The sequence below is a fragment of the Heterocephalus glaber genome, unplaced genomic scaffold (assembly GCF_053883595.1).
Source record: "Heterocephalus glaber isolate CG9 unplaced genomic scaffold, H.glaber_assembly_v1.0 deba00001572, whole genome shotgun sequence".
Lineage (NCBI taxonomy): Eukaryota > Metazoa > Chordata > Mammalia > Rodentia > Bathyergidae > Heterocephalus > Heterocephalus glaber.
This window is the reverse complement of record NW_028258357.1, coordinates 18088963-18110959: the sequence shown is the minus strand read 5'-3', so window position 1 is coordinate 18110959 and position 21997 is coordinate 18088963. Positions and strand designations below refer to the sequence as shown.

Below are 21997 nucleotides of genomic sequence, written 5' to 3'. Positions count from 1 at the left end.
ATCTACTTCAACTATAGCACTAACCCAAATTCAATGGCTGAATTGTCCTGGTTACTGCCAACCGGTCCCAAAAGAAGAGGATATGTTTGATAGCTCCTTAGAATGAAAACTAGGAGTTGAGTTATCCGTGAAGAGTTATTCTTAACTTACCACAGAAAGAAGTGGTGGCCAGTCGGCTTCTCTCCAAGGGTGGTGCCCACTTGCTCCACATCCCATGGCAGGCTGGGTAGGTCACACCCTGGCAGAAGAATGTAAAGTCGATTATTAAATTTGACTCCAGTTTCTCTTGGTGTTTAAAACTCCTTCACTCGGGCTACAATATAAAGCCAGTATATATACACTGGTGCGATTAGAAGTCTGTGCCCCACCAAATTCATGTTTAAACCTAGTCCCCAGGGTGATGGTATTGAAGATGGCCCTTGGGAGGGGGCAGTGAGTGAGAGGAAAGCCCTCTGGAAGGGGATCGGGGCCTCTGACAAGAGCCCCCAGAGAGCACCATCCCTTTCTGCCAGGTGAGGACACAGCAGATGACTGCTTAGGAACGATGCTGCTGTCCTTCATTACACCCTAATCTGCCAGCACCTGGATCTCCCAGCCTCCAGAACAGTGAGAAATAAATTTCTGTTGTTTATGGTATTCTTTTAAGGAAGCCCACACAGACTAAAACAGATACAATTCAGATATGTTATTTATTTATTTATTTTTTGGTACCAGGGATCGAACTTGGGTTCTTGCACTTGCGCAGCAGGCAATGAAACCACTGAGCTAAATCCCCGGCCCTCAGCTATGTTAATACACAGCACAGATACTAAAATTCAAATACAGTTCAAATGCAAGTGTGATGGGGAATCAGAAGGAAATCTTTATATTTATATTTTATTTATGTTTATATTAAAGAATATCAGTGTAGGAAGCGACTTCCGCCTGCCAAATCTGAGGCTCGGAGTCATTAAAGTGCTAGATCTCAGTACTCATCTCCACAGCTGCTAACGGCGCTTTTTTTTTTTTTTTTTTTTGGTACTGGGGATCGAACTCAGGTCCTTGTCCTTGCGGGGCAGCAGGCGGCACCACTAAGCTAAATCCCCGGCCCACTGCTAACGTCACTTTGCACCCTACCAGTATTTCTGAAAGCATAGTACATGTCCCTCCAGTGGGGCTAGAGGTGGACTTCAGATGTAACAACAATCCACATCCTTAATTATAATTCTTACGTGTATAATATGCTTTAGACAAATATGTAACTTGCACATCAAATCCATGATTTCAAAGATACCATTGCTTACAATGGGAGTGGTTTTGATTTTTGTGTCTTAATGGAGTTGATCTAGGGGAAACACAGTAAGAGAAGAGTAAGACAAGTTGTACGTGGAATAACAAAATATTGAAGGTTAGAGGTGAGTGTCGGAGTTTGGGGAATGTTGTTCTACATCAGGAGTTGGCAAGCTATGACCCAGTTAGACGCACCATCTGTTTTCGTACAGTCTGCAAGGTCTTTACATTTTTAAGTGGTCTGAAGAAACCTCAATATAAGATATTATTGCATGGGCACATAAAAATTGTATGAAATTCAAATTTCAACATATAAAAGCTTTCATTAGAACACAGCCAGGCCTATGTGTTTACATATTGTCTATGGCTGCTTTTGCACTGTATGGCAGCCAAGCCCAAAATATTTACCTTCAGGTTCTACATTATGCTTCCTCTTCTATCTAATTAAATCTTCATATCAGACCACATGCTTAGAAATGTACATATTCTTAATAAATGCATTTAAATTGCCCTCACTAAAAGAAAGAGCCCTTGATATGGGAACTTGTAAGTTTGGAGCTTCAATTTCATGCTCTATTTAAATAAAGACAGTTGGATTAGATCATATCTAAGATCATTATGGAATAAATGGCCCTTTATTATATTGAAATGTGTAGTCACACAAGGCATTTTAATTAAAGTAGTCATGAGGATATTTAATTAAAGTAGCCATCACTAGAGAGCTGAAATGGCAGGACAAACCAGCAGATAGGAAAAGAGTAAAAGAAGCAGGATTTTCTAAAAGACCGTGCTGTCTCTGGCAATGTGGAAAACTGTGAGGAAAGTGGACCTCCTACCTCCACCAGACCTTGCAAAATTCTGACGCCCATGACACAGCCGTAATGCACTCTGGCCGCAGAAGGGATGAACATGTTCAAAGTCGACGTTAAGAAAATGGCGGCTCCAAAGACCCTAGGACACCAAAGCACAGTGTTAGCGGGCAGGTCGATGACACATGAGGTGGTCACTTAAATGTTAAAAATGAGCCTAATGGGTCATAAAAGATCTTTATGAAAATTAAGAGAAATTAGTTCAGTACAAAAGACAGTGTACTCGGGTCTGGTGTGACCCAAGCTACATTCCTAGGCTGCTTGGATTCCCAAGCTCCAGTCACGGACACATCTGTGGCAGCACAGCAGCGTGCACATGAGGACAGTGTCCTAGGAGTTTGCAGAACAACTAGGTTGGACTTGCTGGAGGCCCTGGTCCTACCCAAGTGACCCTTCCTACTATGACTTCTGTGTCTTTCCAGTTTTGCTTCCTGCTTCCCATACTGCTCTCAGTTTGCCACGAGGGGATACTGATTATCTAAGAAGCATCATATGACCTGGGGTCACCCCAAAACAAGTCAGATTGTGTCCTCATCTGAGCCTGCTATTCCCTGCCCTGCTGACCCCACTCACCTTTCCCTGCCCTGCTCGGCCCAACAAGCAACATTCCCTACCTCTCTCCTGCATGTTGATGACACATCAACCCATTTACACGCTGGGAAATCGGGTTATGTGTGATTTCTTTTTTGAAGCAGAGGTGTAAGTAGTGCCCAAGGGGACCAGGGCAGCCAACATTTGATTACATTTTAAAAGGATAGAATAAGTAAATAACAAGAAATAAAAATAGAAATTAGACAAGAACATAAGCAAAGATAGGCATATTCATACATATTTAGATCTTATGGGAGTGGCTCTCAGATTTTTTGACACTGACCCTTAAAATATGTTTTATATTGCAGCCCAGTCTATACACATACACACAAATCAAGTTTCAAAGTCCAATAGCTACCCTTACATGTGATGCACTCAGATGTTTTCTATTCAGTTTTATTCTATTTTTTTTTTAATCTCTTCTATTTTTCTCTTTTTCCAAAAACAGCTCATTGGTAAATCACTATATTGATTTCTCAACCATCTAATAATAGGCATTTCAGAGTCTGAAAAATACTGCTTTACAAACTGCAAAATAGTTCATGAAGTAGATTTGTGTAAAGTCATGTGAGAAATATATACATTGGAAAGGACCTGAAATTATTCAGTACACGCCTTCACTGGCACATGAGACACTCTACCACATCTCCCCCAAGTGGCGGTCCTCTTGAGCTTAAATACCTCTGGCAACAGAGAACTCTCTGCCAGTGGGAACAGCCCATTCTGCTCCTGAACACTTAAGTGCTTAACCACCTCCTAGAGAGTCTGAAGAGTGTTAAAGACACAGCGTGCAGTCTGGACGCAAGCCCGTCCTACACATGGGGCGGCACCTTCATGGCTGAAGGTGGTATTAACATAAGGACAGAAAGATCTCAGTATGTCACTGGTCAAAGGGAACCAAAACACAATTCAGTCCAATGCTCACTTCACAGAAGAGGAAACTGAGGCCCAGGGAAGGAGGGCATGTGACTCTACAGAGGTAACTCAGTGAGCCAGAGAGGGGTCAGGAACCATTTCTCCTGACTCAATTAATTGCTCTTTTTTTAAACCACCAAATCACTTCATGAGTCATAAGATAAATTATACTGAGGAAGAAAAGTAAATCAAAAGAGACTCTGAAGAACAGGATTATTTGGGATCAACATCTCTGAATTGCATCTGTCTGGATGGCTCCTGTTTTTCATTCTGCACCCCCAAATTGAGGACCAGCTGTGCCGATTTTATAAAGGTACCAGGTTGAATTATAACTTGAGCAGCACTCACAATACATCAATTTACCTTACCTGTTAGCAGCAAACTTGTTTGAAATGAAACCACCTGGGATTTGCGTCACGATATAACCCCAGAAAAAAGATCCATGGATCAGGCCCACAGTCTCCGGGTCCCAGTTAAACTGTGCTGTCTGCAAACAAGAAATCAGATACAGTTGTGCTCATAAGAAAACAACTGACCACACTTCACTGATGATGCCACATATAAAAAGGACCCCATGAGGTCCTTTTTTCCTTCCTTCTGTCAACAAGTATTTCTTGAAGGCATTTTGCATACTTAAGGATATCAAGGTCCCTGCTTGATGAATCTCAGCTTCTAGGGAGAGAAAGGAGAGATAAGCACAAAGTTATACATAAAATGTGGTACACTGAACAGTGACGAGCACTAAGGAAAATAAAATAATCCGCGAGGCAAACAAATTGAGTTACTGGGTTGTTTACTATATTAGTCAGGTATCAGTTTGTGATAGCATAAAAGGAATCCAAATCTTAAATCGCTCAATTCTTCCCCCTGTGATCCTGGGGATCAAACCGAGGATCGTCCGCCTGGTAGACAACGGTTCTGCCACTAAGCTACTCCCCGGCCCAAATCTCTATTTTCTTAATGATCATAACAAACACAACCTGCCGGGTTCATCCAGCTGTTAATGGTCACTCACATCACCACTCTGAGGAGGTGGTGCCTGGCATTCTCAGACAGAAATGATACCTGATGAAGGACACTGGGAGCTGCTGACCACTGACTTTCGTCGTCATCTGAGCCCCTAAAATCCTAGAGACTTAGACATTTCTCCAAAGAAGCATGCAAATAGTCCACAGCTACATGGAAAGATGCCCCAGGTCCCTAATCATCAGGGAAATGCAAGTCAAAACCACAATGAGATATTATCTCACACCTGTTAGGATGGCCATTATCCAATAAATAAATAAATACACAAGTATTGGTGAAAATGTGGAGAAAGCAGAACCCTTATGGGTTGAATGTAGGATGGTGCTGTCAGGATGGAAAACAGTACGGTAGATTCTCGAAAGCCTAAAAATAGAACTAAAAGTACAATTCAGTGAACAAACTTTGGGTATTTATCCAAAAGTACTGAAATTGGGATCTTGAAGATACCTACTTTCACGTTCTCTAACGCATTATTCACTACAACCAAGATATGGAAACAACCTGACTGTCCACAGACAAATGGGTAAAGCAAATGGGGTGAGTACATTTAACGGAATACTCTTCAGCCTTTTAAAGAAAAAGGAAATTCTGTAATATGCAACAACTTAGATGAGCCTGGAGGACATTATGCTAAGGGAAATAAATCAGTCACAGAAACACAAATAATGCATGGGCCCACTTACACGAAGTCTCTAAAATATCACATTCATAGAATCCAAGAGTGGGCTGGTGGTTGTCAGAAACTAGAGGGAGAGGAAATGGGGTTATTCCATGGGCAGAAAGTTTTAGTAAAACAAAATGAATAAGGTCTAGAGATGTGCTGTACAACATTGTACTTATACACATTAAAATGCATTACCAGTGTAGCTGTCATGTTAAGCATTCTTTTCTACTGTGGTTTAGATCTAGAGTGTCTCCCCAGTCCCATTAATTTGGAAGGTGATTGGATCACAAGGCCCTGTGCTCACCGGGGACTGATCCACTGAGGAGCTGATAGCTAAATGCGCTGCTGGAGGTGGGGTCTGGGCCGGAAGAGATGGACCACTGGGGGCGGGCCTTTGAGAACCACACCTCTCTCCCGGCCCTCCTTTCTCTCTCTGCTTTCTGGCTGCTGTGGGTTAAACAGCTTTCCTCCCCCGGCCCTCCCACCGTGTTGCTTCTGGCTTAATAAAACTCTCCTCCTTTAAATTACCAGTGTCAGTTATTTTGCACCAGCAACAGGAAAACTAATACATTTTCTTTTCTGTTTTGGTTTGTTTTATTTTATTTATTTTGTTTTCAGTGGTGGTACTGGGGACTAAACCCAGGGCCTTCACTGAGCTACATCTCCCACCCTTACATTTTTTATTTTGAGACAGGGTCTCTGTTAAGTTGCCCAGGTAAAATACAGATTATCATCATAAAAAAATAAAACCTCCTTTCTTCAAGGAATGGCATCCACATCAAATCCCTGGAACCACAAATGCTGCCTTCTTCAGAGAATGGTTCTTTACAGATATGAAAAAGCCAGAGATCTTGCAATGAACTATCCTGGATTAATCACCTGGGCTCTCAGCCAGAGACAAGTAAGTGTCCTTGGACATGGGCAGGGAGATTTGAGACAGAAGAGCAGACACACAGACAGGAGGAGACCATGGGAAGACTGAGGCAGAGATGGATCGATACAGTCACAAACCTCGAACTCTGGGAGCCACCTGAAGCTGACTGAGATGAGGAAGTGCTCTCCACCAGAGACTTCAGAGGAAGGGAGGCCCCCCTGACACTTTGGCTTCAGACTTCCAGTCTCCACAACCATGGAAGAATACATTTCTCTTGTGTCAAAACATCCAGTTTGTGGGAATTTGTTACTGCAGTCTTGGGAACCAAATACAGGTACTTAATATAAATCACCTCATTTGATCTGCAAAGCAGTCTTTTTATTTTACAATAAAGATTAGCAAAGAATTGCTGGACAATCCAGCTCCTGTCTCGCTAAGCACACTTGCTTCTGAGAGGATTCCACCTCCACTTCCCTTCCATGGGATTCTCTCCTATTGACCACTGGGGCTGAAAGCTGCCCGAAGAGTGTGTCTTTGTCTGGTGTCTGTCTGTTGTCTCTCTCTCTCTCTCCTTCTCTCTCTTTCTCTCCCCCCTCTTCCTTCCTCCCTCCCCCTACACACACACACACACACACACACACACACACACACACTTAGTTCAACAGTAGTAGAGTAGTAGGTCCTTGAACTGAAGCAAGTTCCATGGCACTGGGGTCAGGTAACTCAGCCCATGGCAGGGCAAAGCCTCATGAATTCAGCTCTGGCACACGGGGCAACTTGCTCAGGGGCCCAGAGCCAAGAAACAGCAGGCACGTTTGGAAGCAGGTCTGGCCAGTTCTAAAGCCCACCCTCTTCACCCTACAAGACTGATTACACAGGAGAAGGACTCTGGACTTCTTCCTGAGGGTTATGAATCAGAAGGTTTCTCATACATCCGGGCATTTTTTTTTGCTTACCATGACAGACACTATTTAGGTGCTCCTTGTTCATTTTGTTTGTGTGTTGTACTGGAGATTGAACCCAGCCCCTTGCATATGCTAGGCTAGCACTCTACCACTGAGCTACAGCCCCACCATCTTTTATTTGGAGACAGAGTCTTACTAAATTGCCCAGGATGGCCTCCAACTTGTGATCCTCCTGCCTTGGTCTCCTGAGCAGCTGAGATTACAGGTGTGCACCACATACCCAGCTACTTCGTATGTTGTAACTCACAATTTTCCTTCCTTCTTTCCTTCCCTCCTTCCTTCCTTTTTCCCTTCCTTCCTTTCTTCCTTCTTTCTTTTCTTTTGCTGTTTGTGCTGGGATTGAACCCAGGTATGCTGTCACTGAGTGACACTGCCAACTTTAATTTATCATTATTAAACAAAAAAGTAATCATCTATGTATTAGCTAAAAATCACTCTTCATGCCACTTGTAGAACATATGCCATTTAATATTTGCAAGACCTACCTAATCATACCTACTTCTCTCTTTGGAAAATGAGGATTCTAAGCCAGGCACACTGGCACACAACCACAGTTGTGGCACCACAGGGCCAGCATTCTGGGAGGCTGAGGCAGCAGGATCAGAAGTTCAAGCCCAGGGGTGGGGATTTAGCTCAGTGGCCCTGCGCCTGTCTTGTAAGTGCAAGGTCCTGAGTTTGATCCCTGGTACCAAAAACAAACAAACAAAAAGTTCAGACCCAGCCTGGACAGCTCAGTGACTTAGCAAAAGCCTGTCTCAAAATAAAAATGAAAAGAAGGAGGCAGGGGTATAGCTCAATACGAAAGTCTTGGATCCAATCCTAGTACCACATCAAAAACAAGAATTCTAAAGTATCTAGTTTTCCCATAAAACAAAACAAACAAAAATGTCAGCCATTCAGAGCCCTTTGTAGACGTGCTCAGCTGATATCTAAACTTTGTTGTATTTGGGCAAGAGAGGAATGGCCTACCACAAATTGGAGTTGTACTAGAGCCTCCGAAATGCTACTAACCTCCTGTTCTATTCTTGAGGCCGGAGAGAACAAGGTAAAGCATCCTTCAGCTCTTAATCAGTTCCTCTAAGGCTCCAGAGGGCAAAGCTGTAGACACTGGAGAGAACATACTGGCATTGTCCCTGGGCTTTATCGAAATGTCGTTTTATATGCCTCAGAGGAGACTCTATTGACCTGCCCTATCTTTTCAGGCAACAAACAAATGCAAAAACAGCATCTCATTTTGATCCCAGCCTCAGCAGACGAGTTTTAATTAGCTGGCCATGCTCACAAAAGGCTGAAAGAATACCTGTGATACACATCTGCAACCTGGCCAATATACATCATCCCCTATTTTACAAATGCATGATATGCTCCTCCACCTCTATCCCAGCCCCCTAAAACTGACGCCTATCTGTTTAGGACAGATTCAGCTGTGCCATCAAAAAGAGGCTGGCTAGAACCATCTCCATGGTGCTCTTTTCCACTGCACAATAATCCTTAGTTTTGTTTTGTTTTTTAAAGCATTCAGGCCAAATAAAGACCTCTTTTTAATGGACCAACACAAATTTTCCCAAGCCAGTGCTTGGCAGGAGATCTTTCCAGGTGATGCTAATAGATGTGACACAAAAGACCACATCCCGTGCCGCCTGGTCAGGCCAGGAAATCCTGCACCCGCGTCCCCGTCCTGGGGAGTCCCAGGGGGAACAGAGCAGCACAGGCACCAAGGCTCAAAGTGTGGCCTGAAAACTGATGAGCTCCCAGGCACCAGCATAGGAGACTCCGGTCTCCAAATCCGGGTGTGGGCCTGAGAAGCATTAAATGCTTCTCAGCAAATGCAAATGTTCACAGGAGCCATTCCAGAGCACGTGTTCAACTCAATAAAATATAGGAGGGGTGATCCAAATAATGGCAAATGCCTAAGTTATAAAAATTTGTTACAGTAAAAGAAGCATTGTCCTTAATCCTCCTTTAATTACTCCCCCTAACTTTGAACACACTTAGCCCATCGTTCTTGGCCTTTTCTGAAGCAGTTCTGGAGTCCTCTTTCTTGAGTGTCTTTATGAGGTGTGATTTTTTAAAAAATATAGTGAATGTCACTGCCAAGCGTCATCGAATGGAAAGGCAGGCTTGTGAAAACATTCTGCTGTGTCCTCACCCTCCTCAGTCGCAGCGTCTGGCCCAGTGCAATGTCTGTCTGCTCCCCAAAGGTCAACATTTTGAATCAATTCAAGACATTAAGGCAGCCACGATGGTGCAAACAAAGACACAAAAGAGGACTCCAGAACTGCTGCAGAAAGTGGCAGGAATGATGGGATCCACGTGTCTGAAGCAAGGCAGAGTATTCTGAAGGGAATAGATGGCAATGTGTCTTTTAGAGTAATAAGTTTTTTGAATTTAAATATTCACCTTAATTTTCCATCACACCTCATCTATTTATTTGTTGGATGTCCACTGGGCACATGTTTTCATTTGCCTTTTTTTCCCTGCATAACCTTAGGACTTCTTTTGGCCTGTGGTTTAAGAAATAAACTACATTTCAAGCTTCCAGTGATTCACGAGACAGTATTATGAAGTCATAGCAGAGTACGCTTGGTTATGCCTGCCACAGCCTCCGCCCTGAGCTCTTATCTGCTCTCTTTCCTCCTTCAACCTGGCCTCCTCCTGCAGGGCAGTGACCATTCTGGAGCACAGATCTGGTTCTCCCTAAAGCCTATCTGTGACTCCTCACATTGGCACCGGCCCCTAATTTCCTGTGCTCCCTCCATATCTCCATCTGCATTTCCTTACTGGGAGTTCTCAACCTAGCATCTATGGATGGAACCCTGTGGATCTGAACTGGCATGGGAAAGTCAACATCTTTATTTTCCTTAACTGTTAGCTGAAATTTAGCATTTTCTGCAAACAGGAGTGTAGACAACAAGCTACAGTAGAGTTATCAGTACCCATAACTCTGTCACTATGGTAATCATAAATATGTTCAAATCATATTGTAGTTGTTCCCAGTATTGTAAGCACCCTACCACTGAACTACATCTTCAGCCCTACAGCAATTTCTGGATCCATTGCTAGATTTTGTCATCTGATGTGTTAATTAAAAAGCCAATATGTTGCTGGGCACAACAGCACATGTCTGTAATCATAGCACTTCGGAGGCTGAGGCAGGAGAATCACTGTGAGTTTGAAGCCAAATAGTGGCATAGTGAGTTCAGGGCTCACCTGAATTACATAGCAAGACTCTGTCTTGAAAAACAAACAAACAAACAAAAAAGCCCATGGGTTGCTATATTACAAATTTTATTTTTAAATAATTTAATATCTGTATTTTAATATTTGGCTTCCTTTGTAGTTCTTTATTTTTATGTTAGGAATTTAAAACATGTCTGACAAAGTATTCATAATTATTGCCAGGTTGCCAGAGGGGTTCATAGTACAGAAAAGGGAAGTGTTCGTGTCACAGTTCCTTAAATGAGTTCTCATCTGTCTCTCTCTTTCAGCCCTTCATACATGATGCTCCTGTTTTTTCAAACATTCTTGTTCCCACCCCATAAACACCCTCTGTCTGGTCCAGCCGTCATTTGCTCTGGGACTTCTCTCACAGTCTCACAGCCTGGGCTAGACCCTCCCAGGGGTCCTTATACCCCCAGTGTAGCACCCTGAACCCCAAATTGTCATCAAGGGCCCAGTCTGTGTAGCTCACCCTTCTCCCCCCGTCATCATGCACAGGGCCAGAGCACAGTGGTCAATTTCCACTCGCACCACACCATGAATGAACTGCAGCGGCCTCATGTAGCAAAGCACTGACACAACTACCTCCGGGGAGAAAACTGCCCTAGATTGACACTGACCTGAATTTCTGGTTTTCCATCTACATACACGGTGCTGTTGTTGACCATTTCCACGATTGCAACGCCAAGATTGCACCGAATCCCAAAGGAGATGCAGAAGCCCAGCCCACTCATGATGGCAATGATGTAGCGCTTAGGGAAGCCACAACAGTGGCAGTCACAGAGCGGGGGCCGGGGCCTGGGGGTCCGCACTGGCTGCCCTTCCTCGCTCAGCTCTATGCTATCTTCTTCTTCCTTGGTCCCATCGATTTTTCTACAGAGAAGAAAAAACCAGGACTGGAGAAAAATAAATTTGTATCAAGCAAAATCAAAAAGCACACATACTACAAAAAAAAAAAAAAAAAGAAAGAAAACCTAAAGTGGGATTCAGCCTGCATTTTTAAAACTTATCACCATCATTGGGGCAGAGGTAGAAATGGTCAAAGTGTGTTATATCCATGTACAAATTTGCCAAGATGAAATCCATTAATCTTTATAACTAATATTCACTAATAAAAATAAGTAAAAGTAAAAATTATCATGATCATCATTATTAAAGTCAATCCTAAGGGCTAAAATTACTGATGTTCTGGAGAAACACACAACACCACGAGCCAGCCAGTGTTATCATGGCGTTTGGTAGATTGAGGCAGTGTGAGCCCATGTTCAGAGTCCATGTCCTGAACGTCGCTGCTGTGCTGACGATTCAGGGGTCTTACACTGCGGGTCCAGCTAACTATTACACTTAACCTTATTTTTAGGGTCACCAAAGCTTGCTTACAAGGTAGACAAGAAAAATAAAGCCACATGCAGATTCTTTCCTTTCTTCTTTGTCTAGGTCTTAATTTTAAAGTCTTGAGTCTTTTTCTAAGTTTTCTTTTTCTAATGCAGTAGAAGGTAGGAAGTACATTTAATATCACACACACACCCAGTTGGCTGTGGATACTTTCCTCCTTAGGGGCTCTTCTAAGAGAGAAATATTCCAGCACACTTTATCCAAACAGTGGGATTATTCACTGACTTCCACGGGTTCAGAATATGACATGTCGACTATAGTGAATTCATCCTCTTTTTTAGCCAAAAAAATTATCAGGCAAACAGAAGATAGTGGGTTATAAAAGGAGCTGGAGTCCTCTCACATATGGTACTCTTTCTGACAGTGCCACCATGACCCAATGAGTGTCCGAGTTTTTGTAAAGAAACATAAGCAAACCTCACCAATTTTCATAAATTTTAAAATCAATAATAAACTTCTAATACAATATTTAACAAAATAGATCAAAACACAAATAATTTGTTCTCCAGTCCATACAGAAGATGATCTTGGCAGCTCTTATGACAAGGTTTAAAGTCCATGTACAGAATTCACTTCGGCTCGTCGGATTCTGACCTCTCCGGCACACCAGGCTCCATGCTAGGTGCTGGGGAATGAGAGTGAACACGCTGTCCTGCCTGCCCTCCTCCAGCCCTCAGGCCAGTGAGGAAGGTAGACACATAAATACAAGCAGATACATTTGTGGGATGATGTAGATTTTTGTTGAAATCCAAGCAAAGCAACCCCAAGACATGGGAAGGAGCTAGCTAACCAAGTTCCAGAGACTAGTTGGCTTACACGACAGAGATCTGTTTTCCTACAATTCTGGAGATCAGAAGTGCAAGACCAAGGCTTGGTTTCTGCCAAGGCCCTGCCCTTGGATAGCAGAGGGCCACCTTCTCCCTGTAACCCTTCACATCACCTTCCCTCTGTGTTCAAACTTCCTCTGACAAGGGCAGCTGTCATTTGGATTACGGCCTCCCCCAGTGACCTCATCTGAGCTGAACTATCTTGTAAAGGCCCGCCTCCAAATACAATCATTCTCTGAGGTATTGGGGATTAGAACTTCAAACTGTAAATTGAAAGGAGGGGGTACAGTTCGTCTCATAGCAGGCTGCGTCCTACACCGGCTAATCACAGTCGCTCTCTCAGATGGCTGGTGATGACAGATGCATGTAAATGATTTACAAAGAGCTTTACGTTAACCACTGCACAGTTTCCCTGAGCATCACTCGGGCAGCACGGGCATTACATCCTGACTGTCCCAAGTATCACTTGGGCAGGTGTCATTTCAACCAATCCACTTGTTTTATACTGACTCTTTTTACATACTTTTTTATTTAGAATGCTATATTTGCCTTTGATGTTGTTTCTAATGAAACCTAATGATAAATTCTGGTTATTTTCTTTTACTAGTTTTGTTAATATTATTTGTGAAAAATAATATAATTTTGTGCTACAATCTATAAAAACTCCTATAGTAAGTACATTAGACATAATTTTATACTTCTCCAGGACTCAGTGATGTTCTTTTACAATTCAAAATGAACACATTTGGGCCACTGAGACTGAACAGGAAGGAAGTGCCCAAAGATCCGCAAAAGAAAAACCTGAAATGGGAGAACTGTTAGCATATCAGAGAGGAAAAGTCTGTGTTAGGAAATGGAATGACAAAAAAAGCAGTCTTTGTATTGTCACCTATTCATAATACAGAAATGATGGAACTCGAAAGAAGAACTGAAACTAAAAGAATTCCCATCATGGTCAGTGATTATAATAATTCTGTCGGTGCTGTTGACAGAGTTAACCATCTAACATCTTACAACCAACAAGCTATTCTGTAATCAAAAAGAGAGAAAAAATATTATAAAATATGTACCTTCTGTACCAAACAATAGGGAACTTGTTCGTTATTTATTCAAATCAGGGAGTTCAAAAAGTCATTTACAATTTAGATGTGTTTAACAGACCAAATTCTTGAAAAATATAGGATAGCAAAACGCCAGCCAGGATGTGCATCATCGCTGTCTTTATCTTTACATTGAGTGGGTAGATACTTTATTGAAATTCTGCCACCCACAGGAAAAAAAAAGAAAGGCCAACATGACAGTGTAAAGTATGTTGTCCGAAGAAAGACAATAATGAAAAAAGAATTCAGAAAAAGACTAGCTACTACTGTCCAGATTATTACGATGTGTGGTGTATTGAATCTTTAAGATATTCCATATGCGGAAAAATTACCGAATAAATTTGATAAAAATGTCATTTTTATATTTCTTTTTTTTTTTTTTTTGGTACCGGGGATTGAACTCCGGACCTTGCCCTTGCAAGACAGTCGGCGGAACCACTGAGCTAAATCCCCGGTCCGTATTTCATGTTATTTTATAAAAACGAAAAAATATGCAATTTTTGGTCATCCTGTATTTAAATAATTGGACTGGGAAGTGGTTAATAAAGGCACATACTTTTGCTGTTGCTATTACTGTAATTGTTACCAGTCATAAGCTCACCATCTATATACATGCAGGTATTTTCAGTGGAAAGTAATAAAGATTAATATCTTTAGGTACTGTGGCCCGTGGGGGGGGGGGGGGGCTTAATTCAAGATGACGCCACAAGGAGGAAGCAAAAAGAAACAAAAAAAGACAATAGAAGGGAAAAATGGAAAAAAGATAACCCTAACTGCGCTGGCTCCACCAGCTTTGGCCTGGGCATGAGGACCACGCTCTTCACGGCCGCTCTCTGCCAAGGACCGAGCAGAGCAGACAGGAAAGCCGTCCCTTCCTCCACGGGGAGGCCCCTCTGACAGGCGGCTGCTCCAACAGCTGACCTCGGCGAAGTGTCCTGCACTTCAGTGCAGCCTGAAACCCGTCATCTCCCAGCCTGTTCCCTTTCGGGCTCCTGCGCAGGCGGCTGGCCACCTAAGTGCTCCCCCAGCCGCCTCCAGCTCCTTCCCCGTCTGCCCTCCATGTCTTAGGCATCTCGTCCCGTCTTGCTCCTTAGAGGACCCGAACCGGCACAGGCACCTTTTGTGCATGGCACCGTCTCAGATGTCCTGAGACTTTCCAGAGGAATGAGGCAGCAGTACCAGGCGGGAGGAGGAGGGGAAAGCAGTGAGGCAGGCAGGCATCCCCAAAGAAAGGAAGGGTGGGCTGCAGCACCTGAGCTTCCCGACCTGAAGCCGCCTGCGCTGGCCCTGCCCGGTTAGAGGCTGGATGCGGGGGCTTCGGAAAAGACTAGGCATGGGTTCCCAGTTTCCCTGACAAAAGTGGCAGCTAGGCCACCACTTCCAGGGACCGTGGGGTCAAGAGCCAGTGTGGACTGACGGCCCGAGTTGCCTGAGAGTCTTTTGCCCAAGCCGGGACAGCAGGAGGGCAGCACCAAAACTCACTGGAATTTCATTCCCACCGGGCAGGGGCCTCGTGTCAGACTTGCTTTATTTTTAAAAACATTAAAATAGTGGGAGGACTGAGGAGAGCGCTTACCTGTCATGCGTAAGGCCTTGGGTTTGACCCCCAGCACCACAAAATAATAATAGTAATAAAACGCTAAAGTGAAGGAAAAAAATACCGGGACATTTCTTGTACGAGCAAGCTCAGAGAGGAAGATGGAGGGCCACCTCACGCTGTGTAACGCAACAAATCCTTTGCATGGATAACGCGGATGTGATCGCCAACTCTGCCGCTTCTATACAACCTGTGTAACTCTGGACAAGGCAAGTGGTCTTTCTGAACCTCACATTTCCTCATCTGCACAGTAATTGCAACATTTATCTCATAGAGTTACTATTAACATTAAATGAGGCTACAGTACAAAGAGTCACATACCACCACTAATAACTGAGTAGGCATTGACTAGAAGTTAGGGTCTATCCCATCCCTGATGTTTCCCTAGGGTGGCTTTGCTTTTCGCTTTTGTGCTCTGGGGATCAAACCCATGCTCAGCACTTTCTTTATCACTGAGCTACACACCCAGCCACCTTCAAGGGTCTTACACGTACCTGGTTAGAACACTTAGCACACTGAGTTAGGATTTTTGTTTTCATCAACGCAGAAGGTGGTGAGTAAATGTTTTCTAATTTGAATACATGAATGAATGAATGATCTTCCCATGCTGGGAACTGTAAGCACGCTGAGGGCACGAGTCTCTCATCTCTATTCCCAGTGCTCACCACAGGGTCTGGACACAACGAACCGTCATTCAGTTGAGTGCCATTGGTGGATCAATACCAGACATTACTGGTGCAGTACTTAGAGGCAGGGGAAAGGATCATGTCACCTCTGGCGGAACAAAAAAGATGGCAGAGAGGAAAGTTATTTAAGAATAAGGGAGAAAGAAAGAATTCCTTTCTTAGAAAGTGGAGAACGTTAATTACCCATAATAGCTGTCTACTCTATTCATGTCGCTCTCCGTGTCTGCGTGGGCTCCGTCTTTTAGATCAGACTCTTCATTCTTTCCGGGGTGACATCGTCATTGTTACTTCTCCAGATATAGAAAGCTGCAGGCTGCCAGCCCTGCTTCACACAGCCTGAAAGTTTGTGCCCTGCTGTTCTACACAATTGCCCAGTGAGCCTTTCAACCCTGTGGATCTAATTGCTTAAGATGTGCTGAGGAGCCTTTCAGGACTTACAGAACTACTTACTCACGGTTGAAACGTTTCCACCAATTGTGGAGAAGGCTTTGCTTGGTTGTGTACATAGTATGGTCAACATTTAAAGCACAAAGCAAGCAGAACTTGCAAATAATTTTGTAAGTTTTTTAAATCCATTCACTTGCACACTGTATTTGTTCAGGGATTGTGAGCTGGAAGATGGGAGATGAATTTGGCTCCTCCAGGTTGTTTGAAGGATTAAGGGAGTTAATATATATTAAAAATAAAAACAATAAACCTCAGAGTGCTCCAAGTGGAGGAGGTAGTCAACATCTTTCGATTTTCTTCCTTTTTTGGGTAGAATAGCAACTCAGTGATTGCGTGGAAAACACAGTTTTGAGGTAAATGTGACCCTCTCAGGATGCAAATTAAATACTGTGTTTTCAAGAGGAGCCATGACAAAATACCACAGACTGGTGAGCTTAAACAACAGAAATTTATTTCCCACAGTCTGGAGGCTGGAGTCCAGGGTCAAGGCACCGGCAGGGCTGGCCTCAGGCTGGGCTGCCAGATGGCTGCCTGCTCGCTGCGTGTGCACCCTGCTGTCTCTTCGTGTGTCCAAACTTCCTCTTCTGGCAAGGACACCGATCATACCCAATCCTATCAGGTCAGGGTCCACTCTAGCACCCAGCAGAGCTGCACAGGCTTTGAGCTCTTAGCTTATGCTGTTTCTGTTTTCCTCCTGGTAATTTTGTCCTTCCTCATCTCCTCGTTCAGGCAGAGTCCATGTTTCTCACCTCCATGGGGAATCAGACAGACAGTAGGAAAAAAGACTTTTTTTTTTAATTTCAAAACTTTCAGCCACAGCTGACAGTCCTGTAGCCACCTTTGACCCATAGACATGTTTTGCTTATGTGATATAATGTGTGTATGCAGAGGTTTGCCTGTATCTCAGCCCAACATAAAAAAGGACCAGAAGCAAACATATGTAGCGTATAACCATTACTTGCGGCTGTCCAGTATCTTAGGTGCCTCTTGAGATACTCGGTCTTACCAGAACAGCAGAGAAAGCTGCTTTTCCTAGGCTGTCTTGCAGATGCAGCATGGAAGAAGAGGACTGTGCTAAATCGGAAACGCGTGAGGTGGAGATGTAGTTGCAGATGGAAGGGACAAGAAGAGGACCCAGTATGGAGGAGAAATGGCAGTGCAATTGGTGGTCAGTGCAATGGTGGAAGCAAGTGTTACTCCGTGACTGATTTGGGATTTCCAAAACAAATCATAAATATAATCCATACTTAGGACCAGGCAGTGAAGGCAGCTCTGTTTTATTCAGAACAGTGTCATGGTGATATAATATGTTGTCTGCTGCTTTTCTTCTTGGCTCTCCCAGGAATGAGAGTGCTTCCTAACATGCTTTCCTAAATTTCATGTCCCTTTAGTGAAAGTGGATTCTGTTGATTGCAACGAAGAGCTCTGAATGATAACAGTATACTGCTTTATGGACGTGGAGATCATTTCTGTACATTAATATATAAAATATATACAACAGAGGCTGGGGATTTAGCTCAGTGGTTCCGCTGCCTGCCTCGCAAGCACAAGGACCCGAGTTCAATCCCCGGTACCAAAAAAAAAAATATATATATATATATATATATATATATATATATACACAATGGACCCTCAAATTACAACTGGCCTGACAGACAAACAACTTGGGTTATGACCAGAATTTTGTTTTAATTTACCAACAAAGTCTTGAGTTACCTCCTGAATGCTGGCAGCTTGTGCTTCCAGATGGTCTCAGATATGGATTTAACCCTTAAAGAGCTCTGGAAGGAACATGACAGCATCCTTTCCTGTGTGGGGTTCATTGAGAAATTCTGGCCCATTGTCTCTCTAAGGACCCTGAGATCTGCCTGTGCACAGGAGAGAGACTTTGAAAGCTGTGTAGAGGAGCCTGAGCCTTCACTGACCAACTTGAGTTACAACCAGCCCCCAGGAACGAATTGAGTTCATAAGTCGAGGGTGCACTGTATTATATAAAATGTATATGTGTGTATATATATTATTGTAGTCTATCATACATCATATCATCTCTATACATTCAAGGGTTGGAATATAGCTCAAGAGCACAGCACATGCTTACCATGAGCAAAGGTGTTGGTTCAATTGCCAGCACCAGAAAAGAAAATGTATTTTCAGGCTAAGAGAAAATGAGAGATGATTGAAGGAGAGAAGGCTGGGTTTAAAAGCTTGTAAGTCCTGCAGTCCAAAAATGGGCAGCTGAAACGAACAGACACTTCTCAGACAAAGAAGTAGAAGCAGCAAATAAACATAAAAATTGTTCAACATCACTGTCATTCGAGAGATGCAAATGAAAACAATGCTGAGATTCCACCTCACTCCAGGAAGAACGGCTTTCAACCAACAACAAATACTGGTGAGGTTGTGGGAAAAAAGGAGCCCTGCTCCACTGTTAGTGGGAGTGCAGACTGGTGCAACCACTGTGGAAATCAGTGTGGAGATTCCTCAAAAAACTAAGATTAGAGGTCCCATTGGACCCAGCTATTCCTCTGCTGGGGATCTTCCCCCCAAATTAAAAGCACCATACTACAGCAATATATGCGCACCCATGTTTATAGCGGCACAGTTTGTAATAGTTAAATCTTGGAAACAGCCCAAATGCCCATCAACTGGGGACTGGATAAAGAAGATATGGGGTTTTTACAAAATGGAGTACTACTCAGCCATAAAGAATGATAAACTAGAGACATTTATAGCTAAATGGATGCACCTCAAGACCATACTCTTAAGTGAAATAAATAGGACACACATGTAAATATCGAATTGTTTCTCTGGTGTGAGAAACTGAAAGTGTAAATGAGGACCAAAATGTATAATAGATATTGTGAAATAGGAAGAAAAGGTTCAAAGGGGAAGAAGAACAGGTGAGGGAAAGGAAAGCAGGGAAAGAAAAAAATGAGAAAAGAAGGAAAAAGCAGAAACAAAGTTTTTTGTAAATAGGGAAGGGTGGAGGGATGGAAGGGAGGGCAGAGGGATGGGGAAAAACAAGAACCAAGATACATCATGTACAGGTACAAATTCCCAATGATGAATGTGATCATAATGTATACTAAAATGTGCCAATAAACTTAATTTTTTTTAAAAAGCTTATAGACCTTAGACCGTGCTTCTTGGGCAGACCCTTGAGGTGGGGAGTCCCTGGAAGCAGACTCCAAAGATCAGCTGCTAGCCTGAGTACTCACAGCTTGCTGGCAATGAGGGCCTGCTCAGAGCGGTAGGAAAACTATTCATAGCCTCTGATGCTCTTTAGGATCTGTTTCACCTTCCCTGTGGCCACCAGAACAATGAGAATTGAATCCCAGCACGGAACAGATGGGGCATGTACGGGGCCTCCCAGGGGTGGAGGGCAGGGACCACACACAAAGGATCAGGTTCTGACTACCACAACAGGAAGCAGGACGTATGCCCAGGATCAGATCCTGAATGTGCTAGATTTGGAGGAGGTGGGGGAAAGTTGTCTAAGGGCAACATCTGCTTTCTGCTGCCAAAAATACAACACCTAGACTGGCTGAGTTACAAAGGCAGAGGTTTATTTGGGCTCATGGTTCTGGAGGTCTAAGGTCAAAAGGCTGCATCAGGTGATAGCCTTCTTATTGGCAGAGTCTCAAGGTCATAGAGGGCAACATGTGGCAAGAGACAGGAAGCGTGTGTGTGTCTTCTCTTATAAAGCCACCCAGTCATGAAGGGCCCTCCCTAATGACTTTATCTAACTCCAATCACCTCTAAACAGGAGGTGTTATGGTCTATCATACCTCATATTATATTTATACTTTCAGGGCTGGAAGTGTAGTTCAGCAGCAAAGCATGTGCTTAGCATAAGCAAAGCTCTGGATCAGTCACCACCTCTGAACATCATAGTCAGATTGAGTTTACACCCTCTGAACACCTCCCAGTGGAGATTACATTTGAACACACAAAGCCTCAAGGGACACATGCAAACCACCTACAACATGAGGCAGGACTTGTCAATACAGAAAGGTGGATTGACTCTGGTCCTCCAAAAAAACGTGTTGAAGTCTTAGCCCCTAATACTTGTGAATATGACTTTACATGGAGTTGTGGTCTTTGCAAAATGTAATCAAGTTAAAATGTGGTCATATTGCATTAGGATGAACCCTCATCCAATGACAACTGTTCCTATAAAAAAAAAAAAAAACAGAGGCACAGGGACATGGGGCAGAAGGCCATGTGACAACAAAGGAGAGATTTGGTGATGGATCTACAAGTCAAGAATGTCCAAGGATTTCCAACAACCACCAGAATGTAGGAAGAGGCCAGGATGGAATCTTCGGAACCTCCAGAGAGTGTATGTCCCTGCAGACACTTTGATTTTGGACTTCTAGCCTCCAGAATTGTAAGATAATAAACTTGTATTGTTTTAAACCACCTACTCTGTGGTACTTTGTTATAGCAGGCCTAGGAAACTAATGTAGGGGCGCTGTCCCATAGAATAACATCCTGGACCAGCTAGAAAGATGGTTCTAATAGGCTCCTAATGTGGCTCTTGGAAGCAGAAACAAAATTCACATGTAAAGAGGAGCCTGATTATTTCTTTTTAATTTTATTGTGTACTAAAGTCCAGTCATGGGGCTGGGGATTTAGCTCAGTGGTTCCGCCGCCTGCCTCGCAAGCACAAGGTCCTGAGTTTGATCCCCAGTATCAACCCCCCCACACACACAAAAACCTAAATTCCAGTCATTACGTAATGCTCAGAGACACAGGCTATGGCCACCATAACCTCATTTTAAAAGTAACTTCAGGGTTTCTTGTGGTTCCATAAATGAACAAAGTACTTCCCGGAAGTGGGATTTGACTGTCAGTGATGTCTCTTCTGAATAACTCCTGAAGTGGGCACATGATGAAACTAGGTCGTGATCTAGTAGCCATGTTCACCTTTGTTCCTTTTATCAGTAATGCTCATTCCAACAGAGAACACTCATGATTACAAAAGTGTCTTTTCTTTCATCCAGATCCACATCCTGTTTTCTTCTGTTTCAGAAAAACAGGATATTGAATGAGCCTATTTTATAATTCTATTTCATTTTTAATAATTAGTATAAAGACAGTTCAATTTGATCCAAACATAGAGATGAATTAGTGACAATCTGCTGTTCCTTTAACTTGAGTTTTGATTACCATTATTTGGAATATAAAAATTGATTGTTATATTTTCAATGTTAATCATGCTCCTAATCAATTAAACGGTCTTTCTCTAACCAAATAAGAGAGAGAGACAGAGAGAGAGATCCAAACCATTACAGCAGGTTATAGAAAAAAAGACCAAAATGCTCAAAGAAATTGATATGCAGTAGTGGATTTAACATATAAGTCCAGGAAACCCACAAAATAACTATATTCCTCAGAAGGCCTGTAGGATACTTGTGCCCTTTACTAAGGCAATAAGGAATGGGATGGTGATGAAGATGCCAGGATGACCGAATCCTGGAATAGGAGATGCAGCATAATACTGAGGTTGAGTAGATCTTACTCACAGATGACTGACAATACAGTGCTCCT

At 43.1% G+C, this 21997-nt stretch overlaps 1 protein-coding gene across 3 annotated transcripts in view; it reads right to left on the bottom strand.

Moving 5' to 3' along the window:
- Nucleotides 1–21997, bottom strand: part of Slc17a8 (solute carrier family 17 member 8) — a 52582-nt gene that overhangs the window by 21532 nt on the left and 9053 nt on the right. For 2 of the 3 annotated variants that reach the window (XM_087192664.1, XM_004844871.3), the window contains exons 2-5: nt 11013–11265; nt 4013–4131; nt 2106–2220; nt 151–238 (exon numbers count right to left, since the gene is read on the bottom strand). In XM_087192664.1, the coding sequence (XP_087048790.1) occupies nt 151–238; nt 2106–2220; nt 4013–4131; nt 11013–11265 (575 nt within the window). Of the gene's footprint in view, nt 1–150; nt 239–2105; nt 2221–4012; nt 4132–11012; nt 11266–15805; nt 16086–21997 lie in introns of all 3 variants that reach the window. The other variant, XM_087192666.1, reaches the window with a different exon arrangement.